At 35.9% G+C, this 14,268-nt stretch overlaps 2 protein-coding genes across 4 annotated transcripts; one reads left to right on the top strand and one right to left on the bottom strand.

Annotated features, from left to right (window-relative positions):
- The first annotated feature begins 5,505 nt into the window (after window positions 1-5,505).
- Window positions 5,506-6,376, top strand: LOC110420543 (putative phytosulfokines 6). The gene is made up of 3 exons (XM_021433897.2): window positions 5,506-5,735; window positions 5,841-5,917; window positions 6,056-6,376. The coding sequence occupies exons 1-3, from the start codon at window positions 5,639-5,641 to the stop codon at window positions 6,161-6,163; spliced, it is 282 nt and encodes a 93-aa protein (XP_021289572.1). The 5' UTR covers window positions 5,506-5,638; the 3' UTR covers window positions 6,164-6,376.
- Window positions 6,377-7,419: 1,043 nt separating this feature from the next.
- Window positions 7,420-14,206, bottom strand: LOC110420839 (pre-mRNA cleavage complex 2 Pcf11-like protein). 3 transcript variants are annotated; one of them, XM_021434217.2, is made up of 7 exons: window positions 13,367-14,206; window positions 11,900-12,001; window positions 11,408-11,665; window positions 10,901-11,023; window positions 10,363-10,824; window positions 8,028-10,010; window positions 7,420-7,921 (listed from the first exon to the last, which is right to left on the bottom strand). In XM_021434217.2, exons 1-7 carry the CDS (start codon window positions 13,772-13,774, stop codon window positions 7,898-7,900), a joined length of 3,360 nt encoding a protein of 1,119 aa, XP_021289892.1. In that variant the 5' UTR covers window positions 13,775-14,206; the 3' UTR covers window positions 7,420-7,897. The 3 variants fall into 3 exon arrangements, with proteins under 3 accessions (XP_021289892.1, XP_021289895.1, XP_021289894.1); XM_021434220.2 differs by having other exon boundaries at window positions 10,363-10,722; XM_021434219.2 differs by having other exon boundaries at window positions 7,420-7,905; window positions 13,367-14,205.
- Between the last annotated feature and the right edge of the window lie 62 nt (window positions 14,207-14,268).

The raw sequence follows: 14,268 nt of genomic DNA, 5'->3' as shown, positions 1-14,268 counted from the left end.
ATTTTTTTAATTTAGTTCCTCAACATCTCAATTTTGTTTAATTTAGTTTATGTATTTTATATTTTTATTCAATTTAATCTCTATGATGTGACAAAAAAATTTTTTAAAATTTTTTTATTTGTCACATGACACAGACACGCCAACATGTTCATGCCACATCAATATTGCCTCGTCAAGATAATAGTGCCATTTGGCACTAACAAATCATCACGTTGGAGCCATGTGGCATGCCACATCATTATGTTGGTGCCATGTCACCTTTGGCATCATCCTCTTTAATAGCAAAATTAGATGCCATTAAGGAGAATGACTAAATTGAAGTAATTCTTAAAATTAAGGGACTCAATAGCTTCGATTTTGAATACATGAATTAAATTGAACAAAATACAAGAATATAGGGACTTTATAGGTATTTTCATCAAACAAAATTCTTAACACATTTATCACAATAATGAAAATTACAACCTAATGACTTTGTTTATTTAATAAACAAATATATACACTTTCAATGTAAAGATTTTTTTTTATATTATAACTTTTCAAGCAATTGTTTCCTCTCACAATATAACTATATTTTTGAAAGGCCTTTCATAATATAAATATTCAAAGAGTTATATTTAATAAAATAACTATTCATAACTCTTTAATTACAACTTTTCCTTAATAAGCACTCTTAATAAATAACATTTATTATTTAATTTGAAAATCAAAATAATAAATATTCATTACTTATTAATATTTTATTTCAGAAATCCAAATACTATCATTATCAAACTATCCAACAAAACACAACATTGGAGTTAATTCCCTTGGCAACTAACTTTCTTTTTGGTAAAAAGATTGCTGTCGTTGATGAGCATGTAGACAGGTTGGCAAAGGGAAGAGCTTAGATTAGAAATTAATATTTATTCTATTGAAAAAAAGTTCAATTAATGAAATTTCTCTTTTGAGTAGTGGAAGAAAATCAATCCATCTAAAAATAATTGTCATCAACTCTTTCTTTTTTTGATCCCTGATCATTTTTCCTCTCCTTTTCTTCCCTTACTAGCTAGTTAGATGTTCATTTGATTCAATATAAGTATCAAGAACAAGAGTAAATAAGAAGTTATGACTCAATAACTCATTACGCCTAGATACATATACGTATGTATCTATTTATGTACAGAGGTTTGAATTTCAAGGTTTGTGTGTTTATATCTGTTCAAGGTCATACAAGAAGGGCACTCAACAAAAGGCCTTTGTTTTATTATAAGAAGGTTATGGTTGTTGTCTTTGTGCCCATGAATATATAGGAACAATACACAGTATGTAAAAGATGCCAGGCTCTCTTGCTTATTTGATTCAGCTTATAATCTCATCAAAGTACTCAATCATACAAGAAAGAAATGAAATAATAGAGAAAATGTGTCGGATGGTGGAGGCATAACATGCCATGCACGTCTAGTCCATTTCAAAAGCATTTCTTTTCAAATACAAAAAGTTGTCTCCCATTACATGATTTCTTAATTAGTATAACATGATAAACAGCTGCTTATTTATTATAATTAATAATTACCTTATCACCTTTTATACTCCATATGCTTACATATGATCACCATGTATAACAATAAGTATAGACTTATGTGCAAAAGAATAGGAAAATTAATTATTTAATTGCATTTTTCATGAGTAAATTATGAATACTTACTTCTTCTGGCACGCGAGACGTGTCATTTGAGTTCATGCATGTCACTTTGGTGGCACAATTTAACATTTTGCTTCATATAATAAGAGTCTTGAGTTTAAATTCCCAGTTCCTACCTTCAACTTGAAAAAATATGCCTGCTTCAAAGATCTTACTAATAATAAATTCTATTACAAAAGAAATTTAGAAACAAGAAAAGAGATGGAGAAAGTGTAAAACAGAGAGAGAGAGGATATGTCATATGTCACAAGTCATAAGGATTCAAAAAGTAGATTAGGTGAGGAATGATAAAACATTTGGTTAAAGCTAACCAAATCCCTCTCTTTCACTAAAATCCAATTCGGCTGCAGCAATCGAGATGCTGTACTTTGGTACAAAAATTCTTGTTTCAAATTCCATGCATGAAAGATATGCAAAGCCCTAAATTTCAATCTAAGGTCCCTCAAAGTTTTTTTGTCGATTACATATTGATTTTTTTTTTTTCAAATTAGTAAGAAAGCTCTAAAGGCAAAGTGCAATTTCTACATGCACCAGTCAAAAAAAAAAAATTTTTTTCCGATAAATGTCTTCATTCATTGATGTTTTAGCTGAACTAGAATTTGATGTTCCGTAGCTCAACGTTCAACTCTTATTAGTCTGCATATTGATGGATGTTGATGCTTCTCATACTCGATCGTCAAAAGGAATTTTGTCCATTCTAAAATAAAGTCAATGACAAATCAATCCTAACTCATTCATCATCATTTCATCATTTTGTGATAAATATTCATGAGAAATCTATTCAAGAATTAATTTTTTTTTTAAAAAAATTATATTCAAAGAATAAAATATTTTATGTTTTATATTAATATTGTGAATTTCAAAATTTTAATATTCTTCTCGATAACCAAAGTCATGTATATAAACTCATTATTGTTTTCCAGGGTAATTCTCAATAAATTAAAAACTAAACAAATTTGACATTTAATGCGATTGTTATAAAGTTGACGTTAGAAAAATATTACAACTAAGATGAAAGGACCTTTTTTATATCAAATAATCCATAGCAAAGAACTTTCAAGTATCGTTTTAATTAAAGGTGTAGTTAAACCATTACCATTGATGGATACAACTCTTTAAGATTATTAGAAATTTGTTGGTCAATAATATCTTTTATTTATGTGATATAAGAGTAGTGCATGTATGCATCAATTTATTCACATGAAAGGATGGAGAAAGGAAAAGAAGAGAAAAAATATGTGCAATACGGATCCCCCATAATTTCTTCTGACCTGAGTTAGAACGTGCTCTCTTTTATAGATTCCAAACATCAATGTTGGGGGTGATGAACGCAAGACAAGGATAAAGCAAAAGCCCGAAATTGATAAGTGGGGTGATCAACATTTTCTCTTTCATTGAAAAACCTCCACTTTCCACCAAAACGTCAATTCCCAAGTATTCTTTCCCTTTTCTTTTTTTTTTTTTCCTTTTCTTTTCTAGCAGAACTTCGACCATTTGTAGCTTATCGTTCTAGATTTTCAACTCGTTTAAAGCATCAAACAAAGTGATAGCTTTCACACAGTTACTCGACTGTACCTTTGGCAGTTCAATTATTGAAGCCAAATTTCAAACATTGAAAGGCATTGCACGGGGTTTTAATTTGGAATCATGAAATTCAGTAAAGGACGAGTAGGCCCTCGATTGTGTTGGCAACCTTAGGTTTTGCATCACATGTAATGATCCAAATGGCAGCAGGCGTGGTCAGACTCCAATACTCCACTATTCTTCCTACATTGATATTTACCATCTCCTTTGTCACTTTCCAATCTCTCTCTTTGCCTTTTCCTTTTTAGCTTTTCAATTCACTGATTATGTGTGGCTTTAATTTATGGATTGAATCCCAGGATTGACTTGTAATCTCTCCCTTCACTTTCACCTTGAAAAACTTTAGAACTTTTGGGTTTCAGATTGCAACAAGTTCTTGGATTCATACCTATTATTACAGCATTTTCAAGAACAAGATATTCACATACGTAATTTCGAAAAGAATTAATATGAATATAATCCTCGTGAGTGGGTTGTCATGTTTCCATTCCTAGAGTCTCCCTTTTTCTGATTTTGTGTCGTTGAAACTTAGGCTTTAGGCTGTCTGATTTCTTCGCAATGGGGCTTACAAAGCAATGACCCCAAATTATCACTCACCTAGTGTCACCTTTCCTTTTTGCAATTTCAAGAAAAAATAAACATGTTAGAGAGCCCACCTTATTAAACAACAGTATTAAATTAAGTTAATATTTAAATCACACTATAAATTATTGTTTCTTCTTTTCCCGGTGTCTTTACTCAAAGAAAACATATAAAACTTCATCCCAAATTTAGAATTTGGCTTCAAGAGGAGACTTGGACTTTGGTCTCTTTCTTTTCCACAGATTGGTCTGCTAAAAGTAATTAAAATTTAAACAAACATGCATTGAAATATATTGTAGTTTAATATTGTTTTCTTGACTTTAAGGACGATAATGAAAGTTACATAGCATTATCTACTAATAATCTTATACTTCATATATATCTGGGGAGTTGGTGAAGCTAAGCCTATTGACCTATATCTTGTTAGTTATCTGTTTTAGCAAGGAAATTAAAGCTCTATATTAAGTCTAATTGGAGTCAAGGAATGCTAGTGGAATTATACAACATTACCTCTTTGGAATACATAGCAAGATGACATAGTCCTAGGATTATAGTACTAAATTACATCTTTGAGATCTTACAAAATGATTATCATACTAGTGTAGAGCGAAATGGTTTTTTTCTTCCCCCTTCCTTTAATTCAGAATTGAACATCAATTCGACAGCGGCAAATATTCTTTCTCACGGTTAACATCTCCCTATTTTTGTTGAAAGAAAACATGAAATGAAATTATTGTGATTAAATAAAGCATTAAACTACTATGAATTAATCTATAAATTAAGCCTGAAAAAAGTAGTGAAAACGTTATCACGTGCGTGTAACTCAAGGAAAGTGTCAAACATGGTACAAATGGGAAACAGCTGTCGGCCAAGTAATGGGTAAGTAGCAGTATTATAGTCCACAGATTGACTTGTTGACGCTTTGGTAGGTCTTATTCTATCACCTTCTACTTGGTTTTCCACACAAAAATTTTTTTTAAAAAAAATGATAAAGAAAATAATTGAGCCCAAATCCCTTTTTCCTTTGTAGAAAACAAAAACTATACTTCATTTCTTCTTAGTCTTCTTGTTCACAACTTGAAGGTGATTTTGGAGAATTGGGTCCCCACCACCACCACCATCACCACCACCAAATTGGGCAATGGGAAACAACAGCCACTTGCATACAATTCCGTGGCCTTTGGTGCCCTTCCTAGTCTTCATTCCCACATGATGATACTTTGATAATGAGCATTGTTAGGCGTATTTTAACCCTACATTTCAAAGTCTTCGTACCTTTAAGCACCATTTATCCTATATATGAACTGTTAAGTGCAAAGGGATTTATGTATGCATGTCATGTACATAAAATATGCATTCATAACACTCTTGACCTATCCATTCCTAAGATAGATGATCCAATTTTAAAAACTCATACTACTCGAAACCAAACCATGATTTTATTTTGCAGTCTAAATGCAAGCAAAGGACAAATTTATTTTTATTTTTTTCCATTTAATAAATAACCCTTAAAGAGAAAAAGATTGCAAATTAAAAGTTGGGGCGGTGTGGGCGCCACTAACTCTGTTGAGAGTTGTAACTGCCGTGTTAAGGATCTACATGTGACTTAAAAGATCAGCTCACAGCAGCAGCAAACAAGCATCTCTCCGTGTCTCTGCTGCTATTTATACAGAGTAGCCTTCCTCCACTCTGCTTCATTCATATTTCCTGTCTTCTACCTCTCTCTCTCTCTCTCTTCCTTCTGTCTTTAAACAAAAAGAAAAAGGAAAGAAAATACGAGTCAAAGAAATGAAAGAAAAGTTTCTTGGGCTTATCACCTTTCTGCTCTTTGCTTTTCTTCTTTGCTCCTACTCAACCTCTGCTCGTCTCCTGGCACAGAAACAAGGTGGGTTATTGACAAAAACCGCTTTGACTCTTTTTTATTTCTTTTCTCTGTTGGCCTTCATGGTTTGGTCTAAAAGATGTGCCAACTTGTAAAATTATTTTACAGGTGAGAAGGAGCTTAAAGCTAACCAGATCAATCAAGCTGGTTTATTGGCTACAGATGTCAAAGAAGATTTCTCAAACGTAAGAATTCCATCGTTTCTTGTCTTTGTTCACCCACCCTCTTTCAAGTAAAATCTCTGTTTGTTCTTCTTATATATATATATATATATATATTTATTTATTTATATATGGGCTGATTTGTGTTGATATGGGGTGCAGTTGATGGGATCAGAAGAGTGTTATGAGAAAGATGAGGAATGTCTGAAAAGGAGGATGATTGCAGAAGCTCATCTCGATTACATTTACACTCAACATCATAAGCCTTAGATAAAATAATCCATACAAGGAATATTATAGTGTGTACTTTTATGCTCAATCAAGAGAAAAGTTGTGTTTAGTTATAAAGTTGTATGTAACTATCACCCAAGGGCCAGGGCCAAGAAAGAAAAAGAATGTAACAACTACTCTTATATATAACCATAGTGATTAGTAAACTATATGAATGCAAGGAATGATTAATAGTAATTTCATCTGTTTCAAGTTTGCTTGTTGAATATTATGTGAACCGCGATGAAAATTAAAGGAAAGGGCAAAGTATAAATGCTTTTCATTGCATGAAAAGATCCTGCTTGGAAGAAGAAAAGATAAAATATTTTCTCCCTGCTTTGAAGCGTGCAAGTGAAGTGAGCTTAATTCCTAGAAAGCCAGAGGCAACAGAATTTTCTTGTGTGACGGAATTTGGGGTTAATTAATGGTGTAAAAGCATGAAAGATGATATTCGTCATCCTTATCAGTCAAACACAAAAGCATCAACGAATTGCAATAATGGAGAGATCGAGGTCCGTGACCTCAGTCCAGTGATGGGAAGGGTATCTGTCAAGTGTAGCAAATTGGTCGAATACGGTTTTCTACTGATAACGATAGCAACACAAAAAAGCCCCAGCATAGTTAAACGCTTCCTTTCTTCATTCCTATACTAAGAAGTTACTGTAGTTTGTCTTTGTACCTACGCAAATTTGTCTTACCCAAATTTGTCCAAGAGTACAATGGAGAAAAGAAAAGGAGAGAGAAAGAAAGAGCATAGGGAGAGAAAAAACACTGGAAGAAAACTGACACTGCCCTTCCCTGTTTTACGGCGACTAAGCGGCAAGCTCATTCCCAGTTCCGATTCTCATTTGATGAAGTAAAATAATTTCCTTTTAATTCCCTTTTTTACGTACTCAACCAATATTTAATAAGCTTCATTTTATCTTTATCAATTATTACAAATTAAGATAATATATTTACCAGATCAAAAAGTTATAGCCCTCCCTACTCTTTCACATAATTCGTTCAAAAATATACGTCATGTGCCTCAACATAAATAATCATACTGCAAAGTTAAGAGTCTTATTAGGAGTAGCATGATCCTAATAAGAAGCCACCAGATTCCAAAATTTTGTCCTCTAGCCAGTCAACAGGAAATCATGTTCTTTAAAAGTAATGCAACTTGCGGAACAATGCTCACAATTCACAAGGTCAAAACCACAGCTCTTAAAACAGCAGGTCAAAATTGATAAAAAGGAGAAAAATTGGAACAACAATAAACCAGAAAAGATCTGTTTCTTCTTCACTTTTTTCTTTTTCTTTTTCTTTCAAAGCCTTCATTGCATTCCATGTTAAACAGGCTCTTGCCAACAGCCAATTTCGAAGCTGAATCGACATGGTCTGATTGCCTTCTCCTTTATCAATTTCAAATCCACTCCAGCAAAGTCCAAAACACAAAATATAATGCAACATATTAAACCCATTAGCGACGAAAATTAAGGCAAAAACTATCTGGTATTTATATGTACTTCTATCAGGCTATGACCTTTGAAAAGAAGAAAAAAAAAACATAAGAAAAAAATGCGAGCAAAAACAACTAGTGACACTCTCAGCACCTTTCTAAGGCACAACAAAATTAGCATACAAGTGCCATTAAACATTTAAGCTATGGAAAAGTAAACCTGGATTCTTCATCAAGTTCTCATAATGGCACAGCAAGTGATGGCTTGATATTTCACCTTAACGCGCTATTCTTCATTTTCCTAACAAGAAGTGACACTGACAATCAGGTGACAAAAACATAGGGAAAAATGAATCAATAGAGCAGAAACATTTTAACTAATAAAAAAGTACGGTAAACATGTTAAAAGACAAGAGACCTTACCAATTTAACGCCACCAGCCAGTCCCAAGTCATGAACTGAACTTTCTGATATACAATTTGCATGCACAATAGGACCATTGCCTGCACTCCCATCTGTAGTTCCTACCTCACCATCCTTTGATGGGATAGTCAAGTATACTGCTCCCTTAAACATCCATTCACCCCTGTTCTGGCAAAAATAATCTTCAAATAACTCACCACATAACATGCATGCATACTGATTTTCGTCAGCAGGAACCATAAGCTCACTCTTTTCTGTCGTCTTTTCCAACTGGTTCACAGAACCAGTGGATTCAAATATGAATTGCCCTGGCTTTCCAGCAATCCAATCATCTGATCTTGCATACCATCCCCTCAAAGCCCTATTAGAACCTTCTGATTCAGTCTTTTTCATGGCATGCCACTCTAAGTGTCTATCAAGCCGCTCCTGAAGTTTAAGTCGAAGACCACATAAGCTGCAACACTGAGGAAGGTCATCCAATAATTTACTGATCACAGATGAATGAAATTCTCTGATTACATCTGGCCTGAATTCTAATCCTATCAGGTTTTCTACTTCCATTGCAGCGGACTGATGTGAGGCAACTGAACTTTTTGTAGCAGGTTCAGCAAATGATACCTCATCCATGGTAGAGGAACTAGGAGCATCCGATGAACTTGGAATGGAAGACGCTGGCAAAGGGCTACTGGTAGAAATGCCCAAGCTCTTGTTCAGTGATTCAGTCGGTCTCTCCATTCCCAGGCTCTCCTTCCGCATTTGAGTATGCCTCTCCATTCCCATGCTCTCCTGCATTTGAGTAGGCATCTGATGAGTCAAGAGAGATGAAGCATCCTTCTTTGATGCAGATATCAAACCTTTCGCAACTAATGAGCTCAAAAGGTTGGATATTGGGTTTGAAGCCTTGCTTTCTGCATCTGATGTTTGTGCCGGGGCATTACTAACAAGAGAAGGTGGTGGTGGCCCAGGAGGCAGTGGCGGCTGTTCTACTTTTCCCTGAGAACTATTTGTAGTAGCTGCTAATGCATCGTGGGAAGCAGAACCTGATGAAGTCCCAGAATGAACCCTCAGGCCTGAGGATGTGAAAACAGCAGGCGGAGGCCCATTTGGAAGAGGAGGCTGTGATGGAATCTGCCCCACATCTTGAGAAATCTTATTTGGAAGGCTGCTGGTAAATGAATTGCTGGAGAGGATTCCACTCTTCATGACAGCAGCCAATAGACTACTTGTATTTGACAGTTCTGAAGTTCCAATAGCAAGTGGATTGGCTTGCTCTGATGCATTTCCCAGTGTTGAGGCTGCTCCTACTTTGGAGATCTGAGACAGAAGTGGCTTCTGAGTCTGATTAGAAGGTTCAGCCTGCACAGAGTCTGGTTGTGGTGGTTGTGCAAAGGGATAATGACGGCTTGGTTGATATGAAGAAATCAAAGCAGATGAAGCCTGAGAAGAGTGTTTATGAGATCCAACATTCAACTTTCCTGAAAAATGGGATGGTTTTGGATCAGTATGAGGCAGGGAATGAGCTTGTGGATGGTCTTGCTCAGCCAATTTCTGTAACTGCTGATGGGGATGGCGTCCAGGAAATGACGGTGAAGGTGAATGCTGGCGCATAGGAGACTGTTCAGGTGGTGATGCAGTTCCCAGGGGCTGAAAACGCTGCTGTCCTGAAGTACTAGTGGATCCTGATGCTACATTTGCCAAAATCTTTTGTGGTCGCATTCCTATCCTGGCCAGGGAAGAACTTGCACCTGTAGGCAACCCACCAACAGTGGCAGAATAGCTCTCAGAATGGCCCAAATTATTAGCGGGCAATCCATCTGTTTTATTTGACTCTGGCAATGGCCATGCAGATGAAATCCTGCGCCCATAAGAACTTTTGTCCTTCTGCTCAGTGGATAATGAATCAACAGTAGTTTCTCTTTCTCTATCAAACCTTGACCCCACATCATGAACACTTTGTGCTTTGCGGAGCTGACTTTCAAAATCCTGCCATTGAGAACGTAACCCAGATAATTATAAATACTATAGAAAATAAACTCCTAGAGCAATGAAATGAAGAAAACTAGAAAAGCAAAAAGATAAAACAATCGAAACAACCATAACGTTCCTCTGCCAATTAACAAAACCAGACTCCAATAATGCATTATTATATTTACATTTTCATATAAATATTGATGACTGCAGTTAATCTTAAGTCCTAGACAGTATACCTCACACAAGATATAAACACTATAGGGTACCAAAAGACTAAAGGGTATAAACATACATAATGTAAATGTTTCCAGCCAAACAAATTATTAATAAAATTTAATCCAAAGTCCTTTTCTTGCAAGCTTACCAACTTTTCTGAAACATCAGGAGTCCGATGATCTTTCCTCGAGTTATTCGAGATATTGGCTGCATCATGTTCTGACAATCTAGAGTGCATCTCCCACATAAACTCTTCTTCCTCAGAGTTTTTCCAGCTGCTAGACAATCCACTACTGCTTCTACCAGCAACGTTCTTAGTTGCCTGTAAACGAGGATCAGCATTCACAGATTTGGATGCTGAGTAATTTTGAGATCCATGCTTAATATTGAAACCATTTCGTTGGCTCGAAATCATCTCAGTAACACTGCTTGTAGCTCCATACCAAGGCCTATCATTCCCTTGATCAGTAACCTTCCCACCGCTTCTTCCAACTCCCATGCCAGGAGTCTGTAAAAGATCAGAGCCATAGTCATAATCACCAAATATAGCACCAATGTTCTTCTCACGAACAGGCTCATTAAACATGTCTCTATGAGAACGCTGAATGTTCTGACAATTTTAAAATATCAGCAGAGAGTGAAAATAGATGAACAGATTATAACAAAATTTAAAACACTTCACATACATTCATTTTAACAGAAGGATCTATATATGGCCTCCCAGCTGTAATGGCTGCTCTATCTGGCCTCTCAGAATCCTCCTTTGAACTGGACAAAGTCTCAGTCATATCATTGACCATACCTTTTACCTTCAACACATAAAAACCAAATCAACAGAAAAGCCCTTATAATACAAGCATTAAGATCTGAATTTATCACTTCACACAGATAGATGTAAGAAGTCGATGATTATGAGAAGGAAGAAAAAACTTGGCAACGGTGGCATTGACATAGATGCTTCCATTTGAAGAACTACAAAGGAATGATATAGAGAAATTCTCAATTTTGGATATAAATCCTAAAAGATTGAAGGTGAAATAAAAAAAAACAAAAAATGATTGAGAAAAAGCACTTAAAATGCTCATTTCTTAAACATGAGCAGACCTCCAACCTCCATAAATGCTTCACAAATATACTGTATAAAATCCAACAGACAGCATATCAAAAAAGGAAAAGAAGACTGTACAATTTACCCTGCTTGACTGTTGAAGACGCTGTTTCTCTAGATACTTCGGATTTACATGAATGCTCTGTGGTGGACGCTGTGACAGTGGATCAGGTCTAGATGTTGTGGTTCCTGAAGATGAACCATTTATCATAGGCGCAAATCCAAGTTCCTTTTCAATCATTTGGAGAGGCTGAGGGGGGAATACCCCTTTCCATGTTCCAAAAAGATGACGCATACTCTGATGCACAGGAGGATCAACTTGCCTATATGCTTTGCAGAACACCTAAAACCAGCAGTCAAAATGGTAGAATTATTACACTTGCAATGTGACCGTCAACACATTCTAGATAAACAAAAAAGAATGTTTCAGCATTTGAAAGAGTTTGAGACTTTGAGCACATAAAGGTGACAAGGAAGGATATATATGTTAAATGATAAGAATTTCATTGGTAAAATAGTCTTCTGCAGTTTTTCACACAAAGCGGCGATGGAGCCAGAAAAAGAATGAAAATCTAACCTCAGGTAACCTGGCAGCGAAATATTTAATGTAATCTCTCCCAATATTCTTTACAATACTGTCTAAAAGATAAAGTGATGGCAGCTTTTGGTCACTGGGAACCTGCAAAGTCATTTTTTTTATCAGCTCACAAACCACAAAAGCACACCTTCATTGGACTAATTCTTCTTCAAAATATTAACCACATCCATAATACCAGCAATGTTGTAATGAAAAGACAGCAAGGAGAAGGAGGAATAAGGATTGCAAACAGAAAATATAAAATGAACCAAAGCTTTCATTCTCTGCATAAACAAGATAAAGGTTTCACTGTGAAGATATTTCATCAGTAAACAAAGTTTTCAAATGCATCCTTGGTACCAAAAATAGCAGCCTTTTAACTTCATCAGCCTAAGTGTTCAATTGCGCTTCCCTTAGAACCTGACTTTGTCATATCTGTTCACAATTTCATCTTCTTCCCTTGTTTTCTTCACTTTCTACCTGGTTGCAGCCTTTTACATTAGCTCCATCTCAAAGTACGCATTCTTTTGGATCCAGGCAATTCACATCTGAGGCACCATTTAATCTTTGATAGCTGATCTTCACCACTTGCCGATTGGAAACCCATGAGTGCAGGAAGCAACAACAGACTCAACTAAAGAACTTAACAGGGCCTTAACATTTGTAATTCTATTTCTTCATATCAGCATCCAAATATGATTTGAGCATAACAAAAGAATTGCTAGAAAGAGATGATTACACGTAAGTAGGAAATTGCTACACTCACTTAAGAAGGTAAAAAGGAAATAGAGATGAACAAAAGAGTACAGCATACAAGGATATTGCTGTGAAAAACCCAACTGCAAATGTATAATGGCTTTATCAGATTCCAAACCCAACACAATTCATTTTCCATGAAATTGTAAAATTCAGAAGATATTGGCTCTCTTGACATTCCGTTATTGTAAAAAATTTCCCATCTCTATGATCAAGTAGCTGGCTGTTTACAAATTGTGGGGCATTTAGAAACATATTAGATCCACGGAAAATTAGCATGCACATCCAAGAAACCATTAATTTTGCAGGCAGCAAGGCCTTTGGTTGTAATTGTGTAGACTATAGAGGAAGCAATCGCATCACATCATTAGCATCTCTCACACTGTGGTTGTCAATAAAGAAGATTCACCCAACAGTTTACCATCATCTTTGTACTCTCACCACCTGATACGGTAATATAAAATCTGAACTCGAAACAACTATACAAAACATTTTAACAAATCCACATTGAAGACACATATTGATTACTGCAAAACTAAAAGGAATCCATTAATCCAATTTACACTTACAATCCAACTTATCTTTTCCTCTTTTCTTTTCCTTTGTTCTTCCCACAGTATAGAAGCACACAAATTTATTTCGATGTACAATTTAATTTCAAACAAAAGGTAAAACTTTTAACGCATAAGGCACAGCTAAAACTGAGTTCACCTCAAGAATGTTGGCGCAGACAGTAGAAGCAATCGCCTTGGCGGCGTGAAGATTCTCACCAGCGATTATCGTCAAGTTAGTTATAATCGGTTTTGAGTTAAAAGTCAGCTCAGCTAACGCCGTCTTGTACTGGCTAACTAACTCTTGGTGCTGCTGCTGTTGCTGCTGTTGCTGCTGATGTGGCACTGGTTGTGGCTCGTAAGCTCCGCCGCCGCGGCTCAAATCACTGGTCTCGGAATCACTGGACCGGTATCTTAAAGCAGAGGCAGCACCAACTGGGTTAGGCCGTTGAGGAAAGGGCCGACCGTTAGGGTTTGGAGCGAGGTCTTCGGTTAACCGCGGTTTTTTTAAACCGAGTTCTCTTGATCTATCAAATGATCTACGCTGATTCTCCATATTGATTAACATATAAGCAAATCTAAACCCTAAATTCCTAAATCCCTAAATCAATAACCAGTAACCACTCGTTTTTTTTTTCATTTACATCAAATCCAAAGTAGTAAAAGAAAAAAGAACTGAAAGAATACAAAAAGAAATCCAAATCGAAAATTAAAAACAAGAAAAACCCTATTGTACAAGGATAGCAAAGAATAAAACCCTAAGTCTAATGATGTACAGAAAACGAATTTTAATTAATCTGTAAAGATGGAGCTGAGAGTTTCCAACAGCAAGAAAATGAAAGAGAGGGAATTAGGGATTGTTTGGATGGGGGGGGTTTTTAAAGTGAGAGGGGGTGAAGAGACAGAGTGTGAAGCGAGAGAGGGAGCGATGTCGAACGGAGAACATCAAAGGGGAGGGTCAAGGGTTAGATGTAAATTTTGAAGGTTAGGAGGCTAAAATGTTACATGGCCAGTTCGGGCGTTTTAATAATGGAGAGGACGATCGGAAAAAGGAAAGGATTG

The sequence above is a fragment of the Theobroma umbraticum genome, unplaced genomic scaffold (genome assembly GCF_002168275.2).
Source record: "Theobroma umbraticum cultivar Fairchild unplaced genomic scaffold, ASM216827v3 scaffold_86.0, whole genome shotgun sequence".
Taxonomy (NCBI): Eukaryota; Viridiplantae; Streptophyta; class Magnoliopsida; order Malvales; family Malvaceae; genus Theobroma; species Theobroma umbraticum.
This window is presented reverse-complemented; position numbering and strand designations above follow the sequence as displayed.

Bases quoted from the DNA above. Each gene is read 5' to 3' on its own strand.
- LOC110420839 (XM_021434217.2), bottom strand. From the start codon at position 13,774: ATGTTAATCAATATGGAGAATCAGCGTAGATCATTTGATAGATCAAGA. The intron at 10,825-10,900 runs GTATGTGAAGTG...TAAAATTGTCAG, and splicing joins ATCCTTCTGTTAAAATGAAT to AACATTCAGCGTTCTCATAG. The intron at 10,011-10,362 runs GTAAGCTTGCAA...TCTCAATGGCAG, and splicing joins CTGATGTTTCAGAAAAGTTG to GATTTTGAAAGTCAGCTCCG.
- LOC110420543 (XM_021433897.2), top strand. From the start codon at position 5,639: ATGAAAGAAAAGTTTCTTGGGCTTATCACCTTTCTGCTCTTTGCTTTT. The intron at 5,736-5,840 runs GTGGGTTATTGA...ATTATTTTACAG, and splicing joins TCTCCTGGCACAGAAACAAG to GTGAGAAGGAGCTTAAAGCT. The intron at 5,918-6,055 runs GTAAGAATTCCA...TATGGGGTGCAG, and splicing joins TCAAAGAAGATTTCTCAAAC to TTGATGGGATCAGAAGAGTG.